The following is a 27539-nucleotide window of genomic DNA, read 5'->3' on the forward strand; positions in this document are numbered from 1 at the left end:
GGGAAATAGAGCTGAGGCTGGAAAATATCGAAGCTACCCTCTAACAGATGGTGCAACAGTGCACGGAATCCAAGAAAAACTTAATGTCCAAATTCTAACAATCAAAAATATTCAAGGTGTTTATAAAATATCAAAATGAAATAACCTTTTAAACAACAGCAGACCATGTGTCTGATTCTAACAATACCAACCAGAGCAAAACATGCAACAGTTATGTATATTTATTCCTGGTTTTCCATGTTTGATTTTGAATCAAGAAACACAAAATACAAAACAGTTTAGCAGCAAGAAGGTGCCAGATGTTGGACGTTACATAAACAACTGAACACAGAAATGACTAAATACTTTAGGTGGATGATATCACCACCAAAGTCAAATCAGATGATGCTTTGTCCAACCATCATATGTCCAAATTTAAGGTATTTCAAGGAGGTGAAACTTAGACCGTTTAACTGAAGGCTTAATAAATGTGTTCTTTCACACTAGTCAGACACGTGGATATTGTCCTTGACACACAGAGGATGATTATCGTCCCTGCGTAGCATATGGTGATTCAGCTGATAACAACCTGTCCGTTTATGACAAACAAACAGTTCTGTGGAATACAGAGGAAAGCTTCTGCCGTCACAGCTGATTGGCCGCCGCTGAATGTTCAGGTCGTATTCATTGATAAGAAAGTCTGAATAATCCAAAGTTCACTCTGAGGGTTGGACTGCAACCTGTGTTCAACACCGTCATGTTTTTGTTGATGATGTAAAGTCGACTTCCTTTCACTGTTTCACTGTTTACACAAACGTCTGTTCTCTGCTATTGATTTTAGCTCCAGTAGATCGCTGTGTCCTCAAATGCACCTGCTGCATGACTACCTGAAATGATCCTGTTTAAAATAAAGGAAAGACAATTTAATTTGAGGGGAATGTGTTGTAAAGATGTAAAGGATCAAATCTAATATAAAAATATTATATTTCAGTTTAAGGGTTTCATTTATGGAGAGGAAAGTATTTTTATTTATTCATTATTTTTAATTTATTTATTTTCATAAATTATTGTATTCATTTATTTTATAATTATTATTATTATTTTTTAATTTAACTTTTTCAATTAATATATAATTAATATATATAAAAATATATGATCAGACTAGCATTTGATACAGATATATATATAATACAGATATTGTATAAATAAATAAACAAATAAATAAAGTAGTGTGATGTTTCTCTCTTGTTTTGTCTTACTATGTTGCATTGTTTTCTCGTGTACTGTTTTTAGGGTGTAATTTTGTTTTACCTACTTTTAATTACAGACCAAAATAAATGTCAAATCAAACTGTAAAATTTAATTATTTGATATTAATCTGTAATTAGTTGGACAAAGTTAAATGAGCAGTTGAAAGCTATTAAATAACTGTGAGGTAAAACATTTGAACCAAGTCACTGTAAGTGTAAACAACAAAATAAAAACTAAATATTTTACTATATTTCCCTGAAAAACAAAACAAGATCAATGTTGGGAGTAAAAACCCAGATGATCTTTGTATCTTCCTCAACATGACATGTCACTTTTTCCTGACTAGAAACGCACTTCAGTGCTTGTATCAAACAGTAGGAGTTTATTTCGGCAATAATCAGTGTCGTGCAGCTACTGAGGTTCACGCTGTGTCTGAAAACCCCGAATCTTCACAGAAACAAACAGAGATAATCTGACAGACTGCTGACACGCTGAACAGCTCGGTGCTTTTCCCTCCACTGTGTGCGTAGGATAACAGGGTTTATAAAGAGCCCAAAATAGAGAAACACCATGATAACAGTGAGAGGCTGTGAGTCCACCACCAGAGTAAAAATATCACAGGTCACGACCCTTTATTTCCAGCCAGAGCAGGAAATAGTGCAAATCATCTGTGAGCCAACGTTTCTCTGTCCTGATGGTCAGCAGCCTCATTTTCAGTCCCTGTTGAATCATATCAGGCTTGTTGTTAGAAGTAAAAGTCTGGTTTAACAGTTATTTAAGTTTTGAGCATCATGTCACAAAGATTGTACAATCATGTTTTCAACATCTTAGAAATGTTTTTAGAAATACGATTCCTTTTTAACTTTAAAAGAGACTGAGACAATTTGACACAGAGCTAAGCTATTTTTCCAAATTGAAGTAAGTGCAATTCAACAAAACCCGCAGAAACACCGAACAAAATTCTTATAAGCTACTGCAGGGTTTTTTTTTTTTTGAGTTAGCTTGCTAACTAGGTGGGCTAAGCTAACAAGTAAACTTGCCAAGACTAGAATATTAGCAAGTGAGTTTACTTGTTAGCATTGACTACCTACTTAGCAAGCTATCTCGCTCATATCCTAGCCTGCTGGCAAGCTTACTCGTTAGCATATTCTACTTAGTTGGCAAGCTAACTCCCGAATATCCTAGCCTGTTGGCAATCTTACTTGTTAGCATGGCCTACCTACTTAGCAAGCTAACTCCATAATATCCTAGCCTGTTGGCAAGCATACTTGTTAGCATATTCTAGCAGGCTAACTCGCTAATATTCTAGCCTGTTGGCAAGCTTACTTGCTAGCATAGTCCACCTAATTAGCAAAGAAATGCTGCATTCCAGGCAAGTTTCTGAGCTCGTAAGTCACCACTTCAAGTCACGACTCACGACTTCATAGCATTCCAGGCAAGTCATGCCAAACTGTCAAAGCAACATGGCGGACCGTGCAGGGTTTATGTTTGTTTATGATCACTTCTGTCGCCAAAGGTGCCGGTTCCTTCCTCATTTGAGCTAAACGGAGGAGGAGGAGCGCATAAGGTCACAGATGCTATTATACTTTTTATTTTAAAAAAGACATATTATTTGAGCCTGTTGTCAAGCTTACTTGTTAGCATAGCCTACCTACTTAGCAAGCTAACTCACTATTATCCTAGCCTGTTGGCAAGCTTACTTGTTGGTGTAGCCCACCTACCTCGCAAACTAACTGGCTAATATTCTAGCCTGTTGCCAAGCTTACTTGTTAGCATAACGTTAGCCCACCTACTTAGCAAACTAACTCCCATATATCCTAGCCTGTTCGCAAGCTTACTTGTTAGTACAGCCTACCTACTTAGCAAACTAACTCGCTAACCCTGCAGTAGCTCATAAGGAAGATTATGTTTAATTGTGCTAACTTCGATTTGGAAACTAGCTTAGCTCAGAGGAAGCACAAAGGCATTTTGAAAGAAGCACAGGAACAGCACACTGATGATGTCAGAGGGCTGTGATTGGTTGATTGTCCAGGAATACAATGCTGGGTGTTGATCCAGGAGCATGTCTTACTTGGTCAAATCACATTGTGCCTTATTTCCTCTGCATTTTCTGTTAATGGTGGCATGATTAACATGACACTGCGTCATAATAGCCCTGCAGTATGAAAGACAGAGCTGGGCCCGATCAGATACGTACTGGACTACAGAGAGCAAATGTTGATGTGACTCACTGCTTTCCAATTTTAATTCCCAGGAAAACAATTATAAAACCACAAAAATTACAAACAATGATGAGATAAAAATACCACAAAATGTCAACTGACTTCAGCAGCAGTATTAAACTGGTGGGAAAATGCTACTTAAAATGAATTTCATCATTCATTAAGTTGAAAAACAAAATGCAAGTCAAACAGAGGAAGTTTATTTTAAAGCTTTTTTCGCTCTAACACTAGAAAACCCTGGCACACTGGTGTAGAAGAAACTACTAATGTATTCTAAATGACTTCTAAAAGTTTTGATGATACTTTATCTGTGGGACAGCTCTTATATCTCTCTGACACTATCTACTTCTTAGTGACGGCATTCCCAGAGAGTAGTCTCATTCACAAACTGTCCAGTTAAGCCTGAAACACTTTGTACTGTATTTAGAACAGTTCAGTCTCCACTCACTAACATGTTGTAGATAAGAACATTCTATAGGTTGAGTCTGTTTGGTTGTTTTTATCTGTATCTTTCTCTACTTTGTCGACACCTCTCCAGCTGAATGTACTGTCCTCAGGTTTCCTTCAGTTTATGAGACATAAACTGTGTCTCTGTTCATCATACTGTACATATTAATTTTAAGCAGATGTAGTGACTAGAGAGTGTGTGTATTCAAACTTAATATGCTCAAATCAGACAAATGTAAACTAAATATGGTCAAATTTTGAATGTGCTGAGGACGGATGCTGTTCTCCCACAATGCAATGCATTAAAGGAATACTTCAGCTGCAAAATGACCATTTGTATATCAGTTACACTACGTATCACATTCACACACTGGTGGCAGAGGCTACCATACAAGGTGCCAACTGCTATTCAGTAACACACTCACACACCAATGGAACAGCCATCGGGAGCAATTTGGGGTTCAGTATCTTCCCCAAGGATACTTCGACATGCAGACTGGAGGAGACGGGGATCGAAACACCTACCTTATGACCAGTGGACGACCCGTTCTACCTCTGAACCATGGCCGCCGTGGTCCCCCATGAATTGAAGTCATAGGGGACAACGTCCAACAAAAATTTAATTATATCGAAACATCCGTTTAAAAAACTCCCACACAACTTGTGCAGTACAATCCAAGTCTCGTTCATCCAGTTGTACGCTCAGTACCTCCCAAACACATACATTTTCTGTAAAACTTTTTTTTTGCCACAAGTGCACCCCGTGTATTCCTGGGTATGTGCGTATACGCCACACTTTAGCAGAGTTCAATTGGTCATGATCAATGTGTGCCCAGACACACTGCTCTATGTACAATTCTGTTCTAATAATGTTTTAGCGTGGGTGTGATTTTCTTGTTGCCTTGTTGTCTTTTGTTTGTGAGGTTTGTGACAGATGGTGCACAGGTTGTTGTCAGTTAATGTGAAACACACCCACAGCTGATTAATAATCCCTCCACACCTGTGCACTTGGAATGGGGGGAGCAGTTTCTATTTAAGCTCAGTGCTGTAAAAAATGGTGTTGAACAGTCTTGACGAAGGTCCAGTGGGACCGAAATGTTAGGGTCACTTATAAATTGTGAAGCTGAGCAAGAGCAGTGTGTGGGATTTTCTGGGCATGTCCCAGGTTTTAGGTTTATTTTGTAACAGCTCCAAGTGTGTCATAAAGCACAAAACTGATTATTTCAATGCCTGAACATTGTTGTGCAAAACCTAAACTGTAATTTATTCATTTTGTAACTCTGTATGAATTTTCCTTGCTCTATACTTTGAGCTGGAATGTCCTTTTTCTCTGTAGGAACAGTCTGTCACACTGAATTGGCCTGTGTGACATGCTGCAATAATAAAGTCCTAACATCCATGAACAAATACTGAATTGGTCAAATTTGTAATGCAATATTAAACTATAAACATTATTAATCATAAATTTCAATTGTCCACTTTCGTGTCGGGATCGGCTGCAGACTGACTTGGCAGAGATGGCTGCCATCTTGTTTGCACATGGATTAGTGTTTTGTGCTCTCACTACCACTAACACCAGAAGTGTCCACAAACAAGGACAACAGGTCAAAGTGAAGCAGAATGAATTACATGCTGCAGCAAAACCAAAATGTGATGTTCTCATCTGAGCACAGAGGGTGCTAGGAGGGTATCGCTTAATTTACCTGATTAATGATTCAAAGAGCTCACATTAACTCTCTACACTAACTTTACTGTGCACTGTACAGTCTTTTATAGATGGGAGACATGTGATTACATGTCATTAATACATGCTGTGACCAGAGAATGGATATTGTCTGGGATGTTGGCTCCTGTGAGACCGTGAAAGAGTTTAAATGTTGTTCTTGTTGTTGTCGGTCATGAAAACTGCCAGTGTATTTCGCTTTGTTCTATAAAGAGACCTTTTTAGCCACATATAAAACAATTAACTAATCATTTAAGTGAGTTTTTTTCACGCTATGTTGAAATCTGGCTCTTGACTTCATCTAAAACTATTACTGTGAGGATTATCTGGGATAAAGCAGTCTGCTCCCTCAGGATGTGATTTCCGTTGGGAAAATAAAACAACCCTGAGGTAATCATACTCGTGACAAAAAGTCTGAATCATGATGATCCCGTGTGGCGCTCCTGCAGCGAGACATGGGATCATCCCCTCACAGTCTGTGGGTGAGACGGATTATTGCACCATACAGGCACGCAGCAAAGTGTTGTTTTTACATGTAATTACAGGTACAAGTGTCAAAGTCGCGTCACGAACACTCATCACAGGAGCTCCTGGGACTTCTCACAGTCAGCGCGACTCGAATGCAGATGCTCAGTCACACACACAGCTGGTGATGTGTGAGTCAGAGGCGTGATGTCATGATATCAATGGACTGATTTAAGTACACTAGCACATACAAGATAATACCTGTGGATGTTCCTGCAGGAATAAAGACTTTATAAAGTGTTTTAAAGTGGTGGTAACACTGAATATTACCAAGGAATGCAATGTTTTCTGATCATAAACTGCTATCAATATGATAAATCTAACATTATTTCATTGTATATTTGTTTAAATTATTATTTCAATAGGATTTTTAGAGCATTTTCAAATGCATGGTCCAAACAGATACTGCTAATACTGGTATCAACTGTTCAACAAAGTCAAATATAAGCACAATAACAGCTAAAGACTTTTACATTTTTCCATCTAGGTGGAATTACATGCTTAAAGGAGTTTTGGTAAGAAGATCTATACAGTTAATCATCCAGAGACGACTGAAATAGGAATAACATGACATAAATAGATTGTTCTCTTTGTCAAGAAATAACAAAACAATCCACAAAAAGCTACAAAAGCCAGGAGGATGTTTAACCACGCTGAAGGAAAGGAGGAGGGAAATCCAACACAAACACTGGGACTGTGTTCAGAAAAGGAGCCTCATTCTCCTCATGACACAGTAAATCCACAAAGGATCTGATATGTTCAGTAGGTTACTATTAATACATCTCTGTGTGTCCTGTGGGAAACAGGGAAAACAGATCTCCGGTTGTCTCACCAGCCGTGTCCTCCGTCCTCCTCACCGTATTTCACAGAGACTTGTTGTCAGTGAACAGAGGCTGCGAGTCAGGACCAACGCCTGGAAGAGAGAGTTCATTATTGGCCAAGGATCGCGGCCGGCACATGGCGCTTACATAAGTGTCACTCACCCACTCCCTCGTCAAACAAAAACATCTGGGAATGAAGAATTTAATTCGCATTGACCTGGGAGAGGCTGAAACAAGACTGCTGTCTTACTGAAGGCTGACAATGGACTGCAGAGAGAGACATAGACAAGCAGTTTATGGGGTGTTAAGCATGTTAAGTCTGAGCAGGACGGACCAAACCAGGCTGTCAGATTCAAATTTATAAGCTTGCATACATGGCCAGGACATTTAGGATCTCTGCAGACGTAAACTGGCCTAAATCACTTTGAACGTGTGTGTGTGTGTTTGGCTGTGAAGAAATGCAACCCTAGACCAAGAACTGCCCTTGCTGTGATCGATATCAAAGCAGCACTGGGTTTTAAAACAAGTGCAAATTCGCAATAGCTGCACCTACTTATGTGTATGCATCCACACATTACTGCCAGTTATTATGAACAGTTAATCAGCTGTTGTTTGGCTCATACTGACCAGGATGAGGCTAAAAAAGACCACAGAGAGATGCAAAAGAACTGTGAAGAGACACAAAATAACTACAAAGTGACCAAAAATGCATAAATGTGCCTAAAAGAGAACCAAATGACCACAAAGGACACAAAATGACCTAAAATAGACACAAAATGATCTAAAAGAAACGTGAAATTTCGGCAAAAGACATAAAATGACCTAAAAGAGACATAAAATGACCTAAAAGAGACACAAAATGACCTAAAAGAGACACAAAATGACCTAAAAGAAAAGTAAAATTACCGCAGTAAGACACAAAATTACCTAAAAGAGACGTAAAATTATCACAAGACAAAAATGACCTAAAAGAGACATAAAATGATCAAAAAGAGACATAAAATTACCTAAAAGAGATGTAAAATTACCGCAATAAAACACAAAATGACCTTAAAGAGACATAAAATGACCTAAAAGAAACGTAAAATTACAGCAAAAGACATAAAATGACCTAAACAAGACATAAAATGACCTAAAGGAGACATAAAATAACCTAAAAGAGACACAAACTGACCTAAAAGAAAAGTAAAATTATTGCAAAATACATCAAATGACCTAAAGGAGACATAAAATAACCTAAAAGAGACACAAACTGACCTAAAAGAAAAGTAAAATTACCGCAATAAGACACAAAATTACCTAAAAGAGACGTAAAATTACCACAAAAGACAAAAATGACCTAAAAGAGACATAAAATGATCAAAAAGAGAATAAAATTACCTAAAATTGTCTGTGTCTTGCTCCTCTGTAGTAGAGGTGGTGGGGCCCTTTGCCTATCTGTGCCCAGGGGCCGACTATTTAAAGGCCAGGTGGAGTACATGTTGGATGTTCATATTAAATGTGGTCAAAGTTTAAATAATGAGGTAGACATATGTAAAAGTAACCCCTGTGAGTTAAAACCTCAGACAGGTATCTGACTATCTTTTTCTACTTTCATAACAAGGTGACGTCAGATCATAGGAGGAATTCTTTATATGGTCTTTTGCTCCAGGCACGTTAATGCATTACATAGTCTACATGCTACATGTAGCTACATGCTAACATCGGGGAAACATGTAATCTTGGTTGCTGATGTTAATGTCTCCCCGATTTCGAATAATATTCTTGATAGAACATGCCTAGATGTGAAGGTTTTGGTTTAGAAGCTTTTATTGGTTATTTTTTTGCGGTAGAAAGTGCCGCTATTCTCCGTTACATTTCTTCCCTGGCTGCAGCATGTACTGCATCTGCTGTGGGGTCTCTTGTCTCCAGTTGAATGTTTCTAGGATGCCTCCACATGGAAGTGTCCAGAAGACTACTGGCTCCTTTCAAAATAAAGGGGGAGCAGCTCTCTGCCTCAGATGTCCTGGTGTTAGTCGGTATATTAAACAACCTATCAACCAATCTGGGGCGACAGAAGGATCTACTCCTGTGTTTTGAGTTTTAAAGCATGGACTGTGACTTTAAAACTTTAGAGAAGCCAGAAAAACTGTTGCTTGTTGGCCCAAATTCTGCTTCAAACATTAGTACAACAAACAGTCTGTTTTCAGATCCAAAGTGGCTCACAGCACCATGTCTGGACATATTTTTTGCATGGTTTCCCCCGCTGGGATGGGACCTCTTCACCATGGTAGATGAAGAGCCATGTTGAACACATATAGGAACATGGAGGGCGACAGAGAGATTTCTATCAGGATATTTTCTGTTCTGTTCTTCTGAGGCAAACCTTCATGGAGGAAGTGCTAAAGACGTCTCAAAGAGCCAGAAAGGGAAGCCCAGACTTGACAGCAGGAAACGACTTCCTGAGTCGGTTCGGGGATCCAACCAACACAGAGGAAGCAGAGCGCTTTAAAGGAGCAGCATAAAGGCAGGATCTCTTACGTAACAGGGCGGATTTATACCTTCCACGTCAAACACAGGGGGCCCTCAGTAGGTATCTGACTCCTGTGGGGAGGGGCTGGAGTCTGAAGCCCTGCTGGTGCTGCTGCCGGCCAAGTACAACAGATTGAAGAACTGCCACCTTTTTATGGAGGAGTGTTAAACTGAACTCCAAAAACAAAGCAGTTAAACCAGCGTTTTGTCTGTTTAGGCAGCTCAGAGACGCAGTAAATCCTCAGTACACAGTGACACACATTTGTTTTACTCAAGTTCTGCTTTGGAGATTGTACACAATATTTAGAACAATTAAAAATAGACAGTTCACAGTTTGTTTTGGGGAATTTTCCAAAAGGCCTCAGGAGACCTCGGGTGGTAGAACTCAAAGCAACAACGTTTTGATGGAGCAAAGTTTAATTACACATTTAACATTTCAAAGGGGACCTCCTCCTAAGCATTTCCTTATTTTCTGTCACATATATACATAAAAAAATGATGTTACAGTGTTGGATGTTCATATTAAAGGTGGCCAAAGTTTCAAATAATGAGGTAAATGTATGCAAAAGTAACCCCTAAAGCTTCAGACTGTTCTTAATACTCGGTATTTGACTATTTGTTTCTATTTTCATAAAAAGAAAGCATCAGATCGCAAGAGGAATTCTTAATATGCTCATCTGCTCCAGTCACGCTACTGCAAGTGTTTACATCATGTAGCTTACACTGCTACATGTAGCTACATGCTAACATCAGGGAAACATGTAACTTTGGTTGCTGATGTAAATTTCTCCCTGATTCTGGATCATATTCCTGCTAGAACATGCCCACTTGTGAGGGTCCTGGTTATTTTTATTGGTGATTTTTTGCAGTAGAAGAAGAAAAGGATGTACTTTATTAATCCCTGAGGGGAAATTCAGTTTTTTCACTCTGTTGTCATACACACACAGGCCTGAAATATACACACATGCATAAACAGGACCTATAAAGGCATTAAAGGGAGATGTCAGAGTGAGGGGGCTGCCCACTGACACGCACCCTGAGCAGCTGGGGGCTTGGTGCCTTGCTCAGGGACACCTCGGCAGTTTCCCAGGAGGCGAGCTGGCACTCCATGTTTGGTCCAGACGAGGACTTGAGCTAGTGATCCTCTGGTTCCCGACCCAGGTCTCTATGGACTGAGCTACTGCCGCCTCAGAAAGTGCTGCTATTCCCTGTTACACTCATTCCCTGGCTGCAAGTACACAGCTACATGTAGCTACATGCTAACGCCAGGGAAACATGTTATCTTGCTTGCGGATGTTATTCAGATGAGGTCGTGTTTATTGTGTTCACTACAAGAGCGAATATCCACTTCTTGTGTTCACAGCCTCGCAAGTGGAAATTTTCTAAAAGCTCCAAGTTCACATGTAACATGTAACATGTTTACTGATGTTTTTGAGACATAGCGGAGATCGTGGAAGTTCATTTTTTGGTGTATGACACGTTGATATACTGTTAATTTAGTCATAGGCTACACAGTATTTCTTTGTCATTTTATGTGTCTGAGGAAAATGTTGATATTTGCAGCGGTCTCATCTTTTTCCTCTGTCACTATGTCTTTGCATCTCCTGCAGTGCCCCGCTCCCTAGCTGACTAAATTTTTAGCCTGTGTGGCCCTTAGATGCCGATAGTAGCGTACATGTTGCCATTGCCTAGCAGTGGAGTTCTCACAGCTTAAACCTCTTGAACAGCAAACATCTCGTGTACACGATCTCCCATATCCTAACCATAAGCTCATGACTTTTATTTGAAGGCAACATTTTTCCCCTATTTTGGATCATATTCCTGCTGGAACAAGTTCAGTTGTGTTTCGAAGCTTCTTTTCACAGTAGACAGTAGCTATGTTTCCATCCAAAAGTGATTCGAATCATTGGGAAATGTGCATTAAAAGAAATACGAATCCTGTGTGTTTCCATTAAATGTACGGACTTTGGTGAAAACTACAAGCTCGAGCGAGTTTTCCGCAGAACTGGAAACAAAAAAAGTCTTGCATTCTTCTTCCTCTACGTTTTCTGGCAGTTGGCAACCAGCTTGTAAATGCATTACCGCCTTCCCGACCCAGAGTGTGGATATCACCATGGAGAGAGGTGCGCTATGTCAGACTTAATTCGAACATAACTGTTTCCATCCTGTTTTGCGAATCAACATTTTTTCGAATCAACCAAAACCCAGCTAAAGTGAGTGTATTTTAGTTTGTGCGAATCAGGGGATTTTAATTCGAATTTTGGCGTTTCCATCATAATTTTCCAATGCGATACTTCTAGATGCGCATCTAAACAGGCTGATGGAAACATGGCTAATGTTACTATACTTCATCATTTCCACCACTGCAATGACAGTGCAGAGACGCAGAGTGCAGATGCAGAAGACCTGGAAATGCCAACCAATCAGGCCAGTCTGGTTTTTTTCAGGACGGTGGCTTAAGGCCACACAAACCAAACCCACATCAAAGAACTAGTGGTGATGAAGGCCAACTGTCACGTTGCCTCATGTCTGCTGTGTCTCAGCCAAAAAGGTGAACTTGAACACACTGGTGGCCCACTAGCACGTACGTTCTGTGCCTGCAAGAGAGGAAATAACTCTTCATACCAGGAGGAGACAGTGACTGTTTTGAACATAAAAAAAGGGGAACTGAAAGACAGACAGAACGGATTCAAGACGCTAGCTGGCCAACCAGCACATTAGCAACACTAGCCAACAATAACACAAACAATTACAAACTGTTTCTGCTAAAGAGCTCAGTGGCTAAAAAAATAATCTCACCTAATAGAACAATTTTGTTGTTTTGAGCTGAAGTGCCAATCCGAGGGATTTCTCTCAAGACAGGCTCCAATGCTGAAAAAAAGCTGCTGTCAAGGGCTGACTAGTGCCAGCGGTGTGGGACACACCACAAAAACTAGGACGACAGACACTCACCGACATTCACCCAATGCTCACCCAACATTTACCGATGGCCGACCATCAGCTTGGCGTGTCAGGGCCCTCAGAGAGAGATGCACCTCAACAGAGCCTTCTCAGACAGAGGGTGAACACAGGTGTTCAAGCACAAAACCGTTTTATGACAATTAAAGGGTGTAAATATGTTTGAGTAGAAACCTTAAATATGAGTCTGCTTTAAAGACCATCCAGATTTCAGCCTTCTGCTCCAAACCGGTACTTTCTCACCAAGAAATTGAGTCAGGACGATCCCTGGGGGAGAAAAATCTTAAAACCCCAGCTGTGTGTTTTAGTGTGTACAGGGAGCCGTTGAGTGTCGGGCTGTGTTGCAGCAAACTGAGTCTCTCTGAAGTTGTTCAGCATGTGGTTCATGTTGAGGATACGAGCCCGTCTCGAGGAGAAATGCTCATCAAAATAAACTCAGCTGGTCTCCTCCTCTTCTTCCTCCTGACAGCTGAAAAGCTCCATCAGGAGGTGAAGGATTCAGCCTGCAGAGGGCCGGCGTGTCGCTGTGTCAAGCTGCAGGAAAGCTGAACAAACAGCCGTGTTTGTTAGTCACAAAGCAGCGTGGTGACAAAGACACGTGATGAGAGCTGAGCACATTAATGATGCTTTGACAGGCAGATGTTATGAGGCCAGGCTTTTGTTTGTGCTCATGCAAACGTCGGCTTCTGGAGTAATGAACTCTAGAGGATGACTCTTTTGAGAAATGATAAGGACAGAACATTTACGCAAACTACATTTCTGTCTTCTACTGTACAAACCCTGCGGGGGAATCAACGTTAGCTAAACCACAGGGATCAAAACAAGGCACATGAGGACTTTATCTGGCCCCAGACTCAAATATGTTCCCTCATCAACTACAAAAAGAAATTCTCTCTCTATTTTGACTGCAGCCCACGTCTATCTGAATGTATCCGGTGCAACAATACCCCATTGTTTGCTTACATGACGAACACAGAAACTGCTTTAGAGTGAAGCCAAGAGTCGACTCCCATAGAAACTCCCACAGACTGCGGAGCAGCGTATCACTGGCAGATAACCTCAGAGAGCACAAGACCGAAGCTGCGTATGTGTCTAACAATCTCGTTTGGATTTCAGTGACGGAGAGAGGAAGAGAAGGAGGGGAGGCAGAGGGGGCTTATCTTCTAACGGCTGGCTCATATCAAAACTGAACATACAGGAGTCGGAGATGAACGCACCTCCACCCCACTGCTGCTTCCAACATGATCAAATGTTCTAACAGCTGGAAAATTAAGCTGTTGGTCGTTATTCTTTCAGTCCAGATAAATAACCACAGATGATCTGTTGACTCTGATGACAAGTGTTGCTCATGATGAAAAATATGTGACATTAACATACAAATAAAAGTCAGTTTTGCTGCTCTTACGTTCGGGTTGATACAACGGTTTCATGGCACAGACAGCTGATAAAAGCTTTGAGTTTCTCCGTGGCGCAAGAAGCCAACAGAGCTTGATTTCTCAGTATGACATTACCCACATCTTGCATTGAGGGGCCCACAGAGCAAGCGCACTAGAGACTTACGTTTGCGAAATGGCTGACTTCTGGTTTAGCCCTCCGCTAACGTAAATGGGGATAAAATTATTTAATTGTGTGGCTCTTCTAGACTTTCCAAAAGTTAGTAGACCAAATGGATCAAATCCTCATGGTGAAACGAGTCAATTCGTGGGTGTTGTGACGCTCAAAAAATATGTATCCACTTATCCACAGACGTGTCTTTCACAATGTAAGGGTGCTTTCACACCTGCCCTGTTTGGTTCAGTTCAATCGAACTCAAGTTTGTTTGCCCCATATGTGCAGTTCATTTGGGCAGGTGTGAACACAGCAATTGTACTCGGGGTTCCACCAAAACAACCTGAACAAGACCTTCTTCAGCCATGTTGCTGATAAGAAGCAGTCAAAGGTACCCTACGTTTTTCTTCCTCACTTTGATTGCTAAGGTCTTCTGTGTAACAGTTTCATGAACTTTAAGCAATTCCTTAAGACCAAAGCAAGGAGAAAAACTTTAGGAAACCTAAAGGTGCTGACACCCCAAACCGACATCAAAGAACTAGCAGCGACGAAAGCCAACTGTTGCGTCATCTACTTCGCCTAACGTCGCCCTGTGTCAGTTGCATTTGAACACAGTACAAAGACTACATCCGACGGCCAAGTAGCACGTACGTTCTGCGCCTGCGTGAGAGGAAATAATGCAAAAAGGGAAACCGGAAGTCCGAGGAATGCATGAGATAAACAAAGTAGTGGAGTGAGAGAGTGGTACAGCCTGTCAGCCTGGGGGTTTCCTATCTGTGCAGCAGAGCACCGCAGGACCTCCACGGACTATTACATCCAGATGGTCTCGGTGTTTCCTCCACAGGCTCCACTTTACTCAGCTGCCTGATAAACCCGATGCTTCTTCCCACTTTAACCTGAATGACAAACCAGGGCTCGGTGCTCTGGTTGGATCCAAACGGAGAGCCGGGGCTAGCTGGGAAGCTAGCGGAGGCTAACTGGCTGTGCTTCCATCCGGTCATGCAGGTTAAAGTGGGAAAAAGCAGCGGGTCTGTCGGGCAGCTGAGTGAAGTGGAGCCTGAGGAGGAAGCACTAGTTAGCCCCGGTTTCACTACAGGCAGATTCACTCGCTACAGGGGCGAGGAAATAAAACCTGAACAGCCAATCAGAGTGATCTCTCATCGACAAGCTCCGCCGCCGATTCAACATGCTCAATCGGCTGAAAAGCCACCGACGCCGACACGCCGACGGTGCGGGACACACCGCAAAAACTCGGGCGACAGACGCTCACTGACGGCCCGGCTTTAACTGACGGCCGACCATCGGCTTGGTGTGTCAGCGCCTAAAAGGAGAAGATTTAAGGGTGTTTTGTGCAACTGATTTTATTCAAAGGAAACCTTAACTGGGATTTAAAGGAAAATCTTCACTTAAGATGCTTTTTGTCACCGGCCCCTGGCCCTTTTCCAAACAGTTTCTAATGACGGCTCTTCAGCTGGTTTTGTGTAACAAACCATTTGGTGCGTCAGATTGTATATTTGATGCCAGAGTAGAAAAATAATTTTAATGTTTTGTTATTATTCACAATGTCTTACAAAATATTTCATTTAACAAATTATGAAAAATAGGCTTAAATAAATAAATTCCACTGTGTCTAGTTAATCTTACTTTTGTTTTTGTTTATACTCATATTCATTATTTATTTAGTCATTTATAAAGTCTCTTACAGTCTCTTTTGCAGGAGATAACAAAAATCCCTAAACTTGCAGCAAAACAAAAGCAGAGGCCAAAATTAACATGAACCACTGAATAAAAATATTTTAATAGGACACAAATACTCTTTGGGGAATTCTGTGTTCTCGGCTGTCAAGAGTGGTTAGGAAAAATTAGCTTGATAGTCACTGTGGCTGAACAGACTGAAGAGACACAAAAACTCAAAACCTATAGACGAGAATCACAGTGGCAGTGCACGCCATGGCTGTGTTCATGATGTTTGGTAGTTGCCGTGATTTAATACAATCGACTGGGAAACTCAGATTATTCTGACTTTGATCTCAGCTACACCTGTAGCATATATTTGCCTCAAGTCAGCTCAAGACAAAAGACAACCAAAGGCTAATTTAATGTACATATTTTCAGTGCACGGTGTATTTCAACCCTTTGCACATGATGTGAAGCTCTAAAAGTATCACCAAAATAACCCCCACATCAGGTAAAGAAAAAGAAAAAAGTTTGTATGAATCTACTGCTCACATTGTGGCTTCTACTCATTTTAGTTTCTCGTCATTAGGATCATTACTACGGGAGTTACAGCAGAGTAAAATGCTTGAGGTAAAATAAATGTACAGCCAGATGGGGAAACTGTGACTTCATGATCGTGAATTTATCAAAGAAGGTCTGTAGTGAGAAGGAAAGTTGGAGCGGAGCTGTGGCAGGGGGACGGAGGGGACGGAGGGGGATGGAGAGGGAGTGAAGGGGGAGGGTTGGACACATTGAGAGTGGGTGTGTGAAGGGTTGGACCAGTCATAACTGGAGTTTAAATATATCTGGCAGAACAGCACTCACTTGTTGTTTGTTGGGTGAAAAAAGGAGGCTCATAAAGGAGCGCTGATTCAACGTGTTGATTTGAAATGCAAAGAAAACCTCTCATTTGTTATGGTCTGTCCACATGTACCAGAACATCTGGCATCACAAGTCAAACTAGATTTGCAAAACATGACAAGTATGTAAAATAGAGCTGCTTTAAATGACTTTTCCAACATCTTTCCCCAGCTGCTGTGATCCTCTTGTCGTCTTTACTCACTGACACCGTGTTTTTATGTTTCTAAAAACTGAAACTGAGAATGTGCAACTCTCTGCCGTCTGCCTAGCTGGCACCGAGAGCATGACCGGATCAAATATTTGAGGTTTTCCAGCAGTCAGAGCATGTGGGAGCCAGATATGTTTGCAAATGGAGCAGAGAGCAGTGCACTGGCTGTTTGTGTGTTTACTACAGGCGATTAGCTCCAAAGTATTTTACAGCTCCTTCTTAAGCAGCTCCGCTCAGTTAACACTAGACAACAAACTTAACTCTCAGACTGGGGTCCTCTGCAGGCCTGTGAAGCCTGACAACTACTGGAGCATTAACATTTCCTGCTGTGGAGAAGTTTAAGAAAACGCACAGCAAGTGTGGAGAAGCATGGGAAAGATTTTCTAATTATATCCATTAAGTGTACTAAAGTGTTTTTATATGCGTACTTTCAAGATCTCAGGGGTATAACTGATGTTTCGGATACGTTCCCGTTCTTTAAAGAATGAAACATTGGAGGAGATCCAAAGGAATTAAGTTGTTGGCATGAACACTGACACTGAATATCAGCTGTCTGCAGCATTAATCAAACATATCAGTGTCAAACTGTAGCTGGAGTCTAAAAGATTTGCTAACTGAAGATATGATCTCACTCCACAGGCTGTAGCTTCAACATGTGATTCCCATTTGACTGCTGAAATACATAAAGCAGGAGGCTGTTGATATGAATGTACTGAACAGATTGTAGCTTCCACGGTTTGGAGTTCAGCTGCAGTGACTCTACTGTCTAAGTCACGAGAAGATTTTAATCAAGTTGTATCGGTTTGGTAAGGTTTTACCTCGTTGCAAAGGGCCTGAGGGACTTAACGGTGTCGCACAGAAGTCCCGTAACTTTTTTTTTTGCCTCTTTTAGAGGAAAGCAGAAGAGAGACAGGAAAGGAGGAGGAAGAATGGGGATGACACACAGCAAAGGGGTGCAAGTTGAAGTCAAACCCTGGCCGCCGCAAAGGACTCAGCCTACACTCTACCTGCAGAGCTAGAGGTGGCCCCAAAGGTTAAGGAAAAATGTTAAGGTTATTGCACTGACGCAGATTTGTGGAGATGTTTGCTTGTGCTCGTGCTTCTGTTGCCTGTTAGCATCCCACAAAGTTGCCTTTTAGATGCAGTGCAATAAAGTGCAATAAATGGCAGAGGAAAAAGACAAGAAAATTAAATTGGTCGGAGGAGGTAAAGGAGATATTTTGGGAGGAATATAATAAAGGAAAGCATATCGCACATGGCAGAAAACAACATGTGGGAGGAAACTACAAAGAAAGTTAATAAATGAAGATCCCGCAGCATAAAACCGTACAGCAATCACTACTTGCAAAGAGACTGGAAGAGCACAGCTGTGGAAAGTAGAGAGATCCAACTCTAGACAGTCAGACAAATCTTGATCAAACTGCAGATCAACTGTAGTGTAAAATCAATTGCTCATTGATCAGTGTATCCATTGGGTTCTCACACTCTTCTCAGGATGCATTTATGTTCAGACGGAGTCAGAGGCAACTTAAATTTTTGTCCTGACTTTGCTTGATAAAATCTTTTGTGTGACGGTTTAACTTACTTTAAGTATAAGACCAAGATAAGGTGAAAACCTTAAATACATAAAGGTCTGGAGTGAAGGATTTAATGGCATCTAGCGAAACTGAAAGAGCAACTATTTGCTCAGCGTGCATAATCCGGGTGTATATGTGTCACTGTGGCTCTTGCAGGTTGAGCAGATACTGAATGAATGTGGCCTGTCGTACCTGTCCTGTTCAGCAAGGTAAAATGCCTGTTTTTGTCAATGGAGTCTGGTGTTAAAGAGACCAAACATGAGTTTCACCTTCAGTTCAGATCCCCGTCACACAGGCCTGACTGTTCGGTAAGTACTGAGACTACAACTGGATAAATGAGACTTGGATTATACTGCATGAGTTGTGTGAGAGTTTGTTGGTGGTGTTGTGGTGGCCACAGGTTTGATTCTTGCCTGCAGCCCTTTGCTACACGTCATCCCTCTCTTTCCCCCTTTCATGCTTAAGTACTGTGCAGTCAAATAAAGGTAAAAAAAAAAAAAAAAAAAATCGTTAAAATGTTGTTTTTTTAAATGCTTTTTGTTTTTGGATTCTTCGCTTACTATGGAGGCATGTGAGAAAATGTTTTCTTCAGGAATTTAGCGTATAACAAAGTGAGTAAATGACCCTTCACTAAGCCCCGCCCCCAGATGCTGACTGGCCAATCATAACATAGCATCGGGCTGGCTCAGACCAGGGTCCAACATCAACACAGTTGTGCTCTATTGACTCTAATGCAGTCGTTTCAGATTTCCTTCATTTTCAGGCTGGTTTTGTGGATTTGGAGCTAAATGTTGTGCCTGGGGCACGTCGTGTATTAATGATACGTGTTACCTGGAGAGGTTGGAAAAAGATATACGTTTCTTCCGTGTTCCAAAACCACAATCAAACCCTGAAAAGTGTAGGGTTAGCTAGCTAGCTAGCTACTGAAGATATAGCCTACTGAATGTATACACATGCTGCTTTTGCTTTGTAATGATTATAACAGTGAAACAAAGGCTGACCCTGCTGTACAGGAACAAGCAAAGTTTCCCTTTATATTCATTGTCTTGTGTGGCGATCAGCAGTGATGTGGTGGTTCACTTTTACACTGTGATCTGTAGCCTATAGTTCGGCTTTAGCTTCTAACTATCTTTGTCTTTTTAACCTGTTGTTGCTGCTGAGTCAGTTTGACATCCTGGATATATCCTTCAAACACAGACTGTAGACCCCTCTGTCTGCTTCTCTCTGGAATCACTCTTTCATTTTTCCAAAAATATAACTCTGACAGCTTGTCGGACCATCACAAAGGGGCGGGGCCGAGCGAAAGGTCAGTTTGTGGAGTGACATTTTCCTTCAAGCAGGCCTATGTTTTCAGTTATTTCAATGAGAAATACAGACCCACTTCTTTATTCAAATATCCGTGGATAAACCAATTTTTTATGAATTCAAATATTCTCCCTAGTTGAGGTTTTATGCTACTGTAAAATGTCATAAGATCTATTGAGATGTGAAGAGAGGGAGTGACGGATGATGTAAACATGTCGAAACATGAGAGCAATTAGTCAAAGTCCTGAAAAGTCACATGATGTCATCCTGTTTCAAAGATAAAAGGCTGTTTGTGCCGGCACACTGTGGGAACACTGGGAAACCGTTGAAAAATCAGCATAATAAATCCTGTCATTTTTAATGTCACTGATGGCACCATGACATGAAACAAGCAGAGTTCTGTTTTTCTTCTTTATTTAATAAGCTGGTTCATAAATTATCGCACATAAAAGATTCTTTTTCAATAGTTACAAAGTGGATAGCAACTTCAGTTAGCGCCTGGAAAAAATAAAACAAATTAGAATAAGATTGTTGACAGTGTGGGGGAGGGGGAGTTTTTGAAGTTTGATCTCAACTAATCAGGAGTTCACACAGTGGAGGAGAGAAGAGGGAGCCAACAGGGGGGTTTTCAACATCCAACCACTGTCGAAGTATATTCCCGTTATGCAGACGGTCGTCGCCTGCGGTCAGAGGCTAGCAGCAAACAAAACGGTGACATGCCTTTCGTACTTCATGCCGAAAAACAACAGAAGGAATGCTTGTTTCTGTTCTCCAGTGTATTCAAAATAGTCTTGAAATAAAACCGAGGGAGTGTGTGGGGGGGAATGAATTATAAAACAATAATTAAAAAAAAAGACAGCACTAGCTACATGTGAGGCTCACAAAAACAAAATCGAACTAAAAACGTGTTGAAGTGGCATCTTCTTGGCTCGACTTTCCCCTTCTGTTCTCAGGAGCGAAGGGTGTGACGAGAGGCTAAACGGGGGTTTGACAGTGGTTAAGAGGCAGCGAGGAGCACGTTCAATGATTCATTTTGAAGTGGAACAAATCCCTGTTCTTCATTTATTTATCTCTGTAAATCTTTATTCCTTTTCTAAAACCGTCCTGTCCTTCTGATGATCAAATCCCGGCTGAGTGACGAGCCTGGAGGTTGGATTTGTTTAATAAGACTGTTTGGAGGAACGGGAGGAAACCCACCTCGCTAAAACTGGTCTGAAGGAGCGATGGGTGTCCGTCGTTTCTAACGCTAGTTTTCACTCTACGAGACCGAAATCCTTTCTCGCTCTGGTTCCAGGATTCTAGCAGCCAACGTTTCTCTCTGGTTTGATGGGAGCCTACTTGGACATTTGCTGCTGAATGTGCTGCAGGAACTCGTGGTACGAAGAAGCCGACTCAGACCGATCCTCCACCAGCTGCTGGAAGAAAGAAGCTTTAACCGAAGCATCGTCCCTGCAGGAGAAAAAAGACAAAGAGGAGAGAGTCAGAGGGAGCTAGCCTGGCATCACCAGACCAAATTACAACGTGACTTAGTCTTGAACCTTAGTTCATTTTCTGTTTCCAAAGGACGTTATCAACAGTCGTGGAACAAAATGTCTTTGGACACAATTGGACAGAGCTACAACCAATCAAAACTAAACGTGATGTAGCGCTGAGCGACAGACCAATGTTAACAGACAACAACTTGCAGAGGTGAGCTGTGATGGTGTAGCATTAATATGTCTGTGAATGAGTGTTGCCATCAGAATGTGAATACAGTACTTGTTTTCCATGCCTCAACAGTGCTCTTCTTTACTGAGCTAGACTTATGTTCGCCCTCGTGTCTCCTCATATCCGGTATACCTTAAAACCAGTATACTGCTTCAGTCACAGCTTTTACGTGTTATTTAATTTTTAACTATTCAAACAACCTTTGTCTTTGGGGGCAAACTTCATGTTTCAGTTATAATGTAACTGCATCTTGTCTCCGTACGACTGTCTAAAGAAATCTCATTCAACTCAACACAACATTTGTCATCTGTCAGAATGATGCAAACATCCTCAGCCCATTTGTCCTGACATCAGCCGCCCTCCCCGCGACATTGTGGTGTAAATATGCGGTGGAGCAACAATGCAGCGCCGCAGAAGAGGCGAGAGAGGAAACAGAAACAATGCATTCCCTGTGGAAGCCCTCGCCACCACTGTCAATCAGTGACCTCACTGCTTACTATGTGTTTACACTGGAAATATTTTTCTGTCAACATCAGACTGAAAATGACTCCAGTGAAACACAAAACCAGCCACACCCTGTTTCTGTGTCGTGCCAGTCGAGAGCAGATCACTGGAAATGTGAGTAAGTTTTTCAGAAAGCAACAATAACTATGATGCCGTCAGCTTTTGTCTTGAACAGATGATCACAAACTCAGACGGTCGGTGACGTTTATGTGACAGCCACTTCCTACTGATGTGAACTGGACATCTAAGTGTAGGCAGCTAATTATTAGTTTCACACAGGTTAATCTTGTGGGAAATTTTGGTGGCCTGGTGGTAGATACAAACCACATAAAGTCGAGTAAAACTGCAGCTTCTTTAGTTTGATTCCAGGAATCTGTGTTGCATGTCATACCTCTTTCTCTTCCTCATTTCCTGTCACCACCCTCCTCAAAATAAACTCAACCTGTTGACAAGTTTCTGATTAATAGTTCACGCTTTATTTTTTTTTTTAAAAAGGGAAACATGTCACACTTCCTCAGAGCAGGGCTGCAGCTAACGAGTATTTCAGTCGTCGATTAATCTATTTATTATTTTCTCGATGAGTTGTTTGGTCAATAAAATGTCGGAAAAGTATGAAAAATGTCCCAAAGCTCAAGATGACATCCTCAATTGTCTTGTTTTGTCCATGACCCAAAGATATTCAGTTTACTGTCACAGAGGAGTAAAGAAACCAGAAAATATTCACATTTAAGAAGCTGGAGTCAGAGAATTTTGACTTATTTTTTCTTTTAAAATTTACTCTAACCGATTAAACAATGCATCCCCTGCACGCAATGATCACTGTGAGGGAATTAAAGTTGATCTTAAAGGACAGAGAAATTAGCTTTTTTAGTTAATGTGATTGTTCCTAAAGCATTTTAGAAATTGTACCCACATCATATTTGTTCTTGTCCCGGACTTTGTATTCCATGTTAATCGGATACTGTGGTTTTTTTATTCATTTGTTGTGTGTGACAGTTGTATATGCTGCCCTCTTGGCCAGGTCACTCTTGAAAAAGAGATTTCTAATCGGAATGAGGCTTTTACCTGGTTACATAAAGAATATATATAATGTCCCTGTTGCAGCTCTACCCCAGAGCCAAGGATGTTGCTGCTGAGTCAAGTTGACATCCTGCTTGTTAAGTTAGCTTGAATAGGCAGTAGTAGAAATTAACTTGTTACGTTAGCTCGAATAGGTAGTAGTAGAAATTAGCTCGTTACGTTAGCTTGAGTAGGTAGTAGCAGAAATTAGCTCGTTACATTAGCTTGAGTAGGTAGTAGCAGAAATTAGCTCGTTACATTAGCTTGAGTAGGTAGTAGCAGAAATTAGCTTGTTACGTTAGCTTGAGTAGGTAATAGTAGAAATTCGCTTGTTACATTAGCTTGAGTAGGTAGTAGCAGAAATTAGCTTATTACGTTAGCTTGAGTAGGTAGTAGCAGAAATTAGCTTATTACGTTAGCTTGAGTAGGTAGTAGCAGAAATTAGCTTGTTACATTAGCTTGAGTAGGTAATAGTAGAAATTCGCTTGTTACATTAGCTTGAGTAGGTAGTAGCAGAAATTAGCTTGTTACATTAGCTTGAGTAGGTAGTAGTAGAAATTAGCTTATTACGTTAGCTTGAGTAGATAATAGTAAAAATTAGCTTGTTACAATTCTACAAATAGTCCAAAATGCAAATATATTAAATTTGCAATGAGGTAAGGCAGAGAACAGCAGCAAATCGTCACATTTTGTAAACTAGAAACAGAGAATGGTGATTTTTTTTTTCTTTATAAGTCTAGTTCCACCTATTGGCTGCATCCACGCCATCATAAAGGATTATGGGAGTATGAGGGCAGTGATGTTTACAACATTTGAAACTGACGCATCTATTTTCTTACGTAAAAGAAGTATAAATGAGCCCTAAGGCCTTCCTGCCCCAGACACACCACTGCAGATGGCTCTTATCTCCGGTTTTGAATTTTTTCACTGCAAAATATATTTTCAGTTTTTCATATTTAGGTATTTTGGCATCGTAACTTGACAGCGATTCACTGAAAAACAAGTTGGTTTGAGACTCATTTTGGGTGCAGTGAAGAACAAAGTGAGCATTGTGTGGTGATTTTGGAGCTCCAAAAAGAAACAACAAATAACAACCTGAAGGTATTTCATATTTCCTTGTTCACGTGTTTACCCAGAAGATAAACTTTAGTGATCCCACACAGGGAATACAGCAGCAGAAGAACTAAAGGTAATAAATACAAAGTTGCTTTTATCCTAATTGTACTCCTTTCTACTGAAGCTCAATCTTCGAAACTGTGACACTACAATGTCGTCTGATGCTGGACCCTCCTGGTTTTTGGCAGTTGGTAACATTCGCGATAGAGGAAGTGAAACTCAGTGTGCTGTTACAGTAATTTGAGGTCAACTTACAAAACATATGTCCAAATTTTGAACATTACAGGGGACCTGTTATGCTTTTCCTTATTTTCTGTCATATGTTTAATGGTAAAATGTCAGATATTCGTGTTAAATGTGGACAGTTTCAAATAATGAGGTAAATGTATGTAAAAGTGATCACTGTGAGCAAAAACCTGAGGCTTCAGACCGTTCTTAACACTCTGTTCCCAACGTGTTCTCCTACTTTGGCCACGAGATGATGTCAGATTGTGACATTACATCCACTGCTACATGTAGCCACATGTTAACATCAGGGAAATCCTGGTTGCTGATGTTGTTAATTTCTCCCCGATTTCGCATCCTACTCCAGCTGGAACATGTCCAGTCGTGTGAAAGTGATGCTATTCTCATTCCCCAGCTGCAGAGACACCAGGATGTGGAAGACTCTGAAATACTGACCAGTCAGAGCAGACTGGGCTTTCTCTTAAGAGTGGCTTAAAGAGATAGGCGCTAAAACGAACATTTCAGACAGAAGGTGAATTGTTCTAGCACAGATAGTATGAGGAAAATAAAGGTTGTTTTTTGTTGTTTTTTTTAACAATTAAAGCATATAAAATGTTCTAGTGGACCTGAAACTGTCCTGCGCAAAGATAAAAATGTATTAAAGATACTTTTGGCAAGTAGCAGGAAAGCCATAACCCGCAAATGGTTGCAAGTTGATCCTCCAACATTGACCCAATAGTTGGGGATTATTAACGAAACATGATGTATGGAAAGACGTTTATTTTGAGGCTTGAGATGTAAATATGTATAAAATACTGGGAGAAATGGATTGTGTATAACCACTGTTGAGAAAAATGACACTGTATGCCAGGATGTAATTGAAAAATGTGCTGTGATTTGACCTTGTAACACCCATGACCACCTAATGTTCCTAAATGTTCCAGTGGAAACCCAAAATGCAAGTATGAACCTGAAAATGAGCTTTAAAGAACCAACAAAAATGGAGAAACAGCCTCTCAGACTTTCTTAAATGAAGCATGTGGATGGTAGACGCTGTGTGACTGTTAGTTAAAGTCAGATGGTAATCCAGATGTGTGGTGGTGCTTACTTGACAACGTGTATCATGGAGCTGAACGCTCTGTTGTCCTGCAGCCAGTCGAGGAACGCTCGCACTCTCTCAGACAGAGGAGTCTCCAGCTCAGGAATGTGACTCTGGGATTCATAGAGATGAGAAAGAGAGCAGAACCAGAACATCAGCAACATTGTTTTCACTGCTGTGTGTCTCAGATTAAAAACAGATAATGTAGGTTCACGTCTCGGCTACACAATAAGGTCAACAGAAATATGCCTGTGGTTTACAGTGTGGGGTTGGTAGGTGGCTCTGGGATGCATCAACCCCCATCTAGAAAAATACAATAAGCAGCATAAACAAGTGCTGACGGATACTGTTTGTTCTGGATGTCCCCATCGCGCCCATGCTGTGGTAATGACAGAGCTTTCTAGGTAGCTGCACCAGCAAATTTTGTTTTGCTGCACGAGTTGTTTTCTTTTTTTACAACACAGAGAGAAATGCAGCGTTCTTTCACTGTGAAACAAATCTCTGACTCACAAATTAGGGAAATATGTACAATGCTGCATTGCATCATTCATGCAGTAACTGGGCGGTGGTGTGTAAAACAATATCACCATTTCCCCAATCGCAGTTATTCTCTGTTATTTCCTGACATGTTGGACGTGGGTGAAATCTCCTCCTCAGTATAAATGCATCAACTTTCACCCACTTTTTAAAAGGATGGACATCTCATTTTGAAATGCTTGTATCCAGTTACAGTGTTACTGACCATGTTGGGGGGTATTGAAGCGAAGTTGGGGCAGCCCAGAACATCTCGGATGAACATCTCGTTGCAGCATTTGCCGATCCACAGATAAAACACCTGCACAGACAGAAACAGAGCAGCATCAGCACAGAGTATCTGATCCTCCTGATACACAGATTACAGACCCTGAAAGCTGCACCCTGAGAGTTCAACTTTTGGAACGCAGTAATCATAGCTGGCAGACATCTGTCCGTTCTTCAGTAAATATCAGTCTGTGGTAAATATGGAGAAGATATAAAAGTTGATCATGTTAGTGCAGGGCTTTACATCTGTCTCTCGGACGATAAGCTAACAAACAAATGCCGCCTGAAGAAGATCAGCTCTGCACTCAGGACTTTAGGTAAATAAGCTATGATTCGGTGCTTGTTAAGGTTACTTTGCAACCTTAGATGCATCTCACCTCTGCGCCCTGAGGAGTTGGCACAGAGTAGGCACAAGAGTAGCATCCAGCACCTGACCTTGCGCTTTCCAGGTGGTTGAAGACGGGGCATGTGTACGGCCCCGTAAGCATAAATAAAAGTTAAAGGCTGAGAAAAACATCTTGATGCCTTGTTCAGACTACACAATATCAGCCCGATCATAGCCCCACCCTGCCATCATAAGGTGCCAATTTAGATCGGAAATGACAGTGGGCTCCGGCTGTGTCAACAGATGTTTTTTAAACCATGTAGTGTGTCATAGTAGTCAACAACTCACTCAAAACTAGGAGTGGGACAAAATATTGATTGGATTGATGGATCGTATTACTTTCTTTTGTGACACGTTATTGTTACACTGGCACCAGATATCAATATTGTTATTAAAATGGGCTCTTAATGGGTTCCCCTGACAATTTAACTCACTTCATGACCTCTCGTGATGGTGCTTATCTAATAAATGAGAGTAAAGTGAATGCAAATTAACTAACTTGCAGTGAAGAGTAAACACGGGGAAAATGGCGGACAGTGTTGAAAAATTAGCAAATTGAAAGTCTGCGCCCACATCGGCTTTACCAACACAGACAAAATCAATAAAAACTATGCAAGTCCTGTAGTATCAAAGTAAAGTAGACGGGCAATACAACGAACACGGTTAGCCACCTGATTCTTATCATCCTGATCACGTCTTGGGGAAAACGACGAACACTATGACAACAGTAAGTCAGCCTACAATGAAGACAGTGTGTGTGTTTGTCACAGAAGCACTAAGCTAAGATTCCACACTTTTTTGTACATTGTTTTATCTCACTTGTCAAATTCTGTGAAACTGACGCCACAATGTAGGAAATTAACACATAATTCTTTTCTCCTTCAGTTACACAGACATGGTGATGCATCATAGATAGTTTTCTTGTGATGTATGAAGTTTCGCAGAATCTTAATACCATCACGGTAAGCAACAGATCCTGATAGTATCATAT

The 27539-nt window shown here is 41.0% G+C and overlaps 1 protein-coding gene across 2 annotated transcripts in view; it reads right to left on the minus strand.

The window, feature by feature from the left end:
* Positions 1 to 20463: 20463 nt before the first annotated feature.
* Positions 20464 to 27539, minus strand: part of sec24b (SEC24 homolog B, COPII coat complex component) — a 43039-nt gene continuing 35963 nt past the window's right edge. For both annotated transcript variants that reach the window (XM_078169565.1, XM_078169564.1), the window contains 3 exons: positions 26105 to 26197; positions 25372 to 25475; positions 20464 to 21101 (listed from right to left, as the gene is read on the minus strand). In XM_078169565.1, coding sequence (XP_078025691.1) covers positions 20987 to 21101; positions 25372 to 25475; positions 26105 to 26197 — 312 coding nt within the window. In that variant the 3' untranslated portion in view covers positions 20464 to 20986. The remainder of the gene's footprint in view (positions 21102 to 25371; positions 25476 to 26104; positions 26198 to 27539) is intronic.

The sequence above is a fragment of the Epinephelus lanceolatus genome, chromosome 7 (genome assembly GCF_041903045.1).
Source record: "Epinephelus lanceolatus isolate andai-2023 chromosome 7, ASM4190304v1, whole genome shotgun sequence".
Lineage (NCBI taxonomy): Eukaryota > Metazoa > Chordata > Actinopteri > Perciformes > Serranidae > Epinephelus > Epinephelus lanceolatus.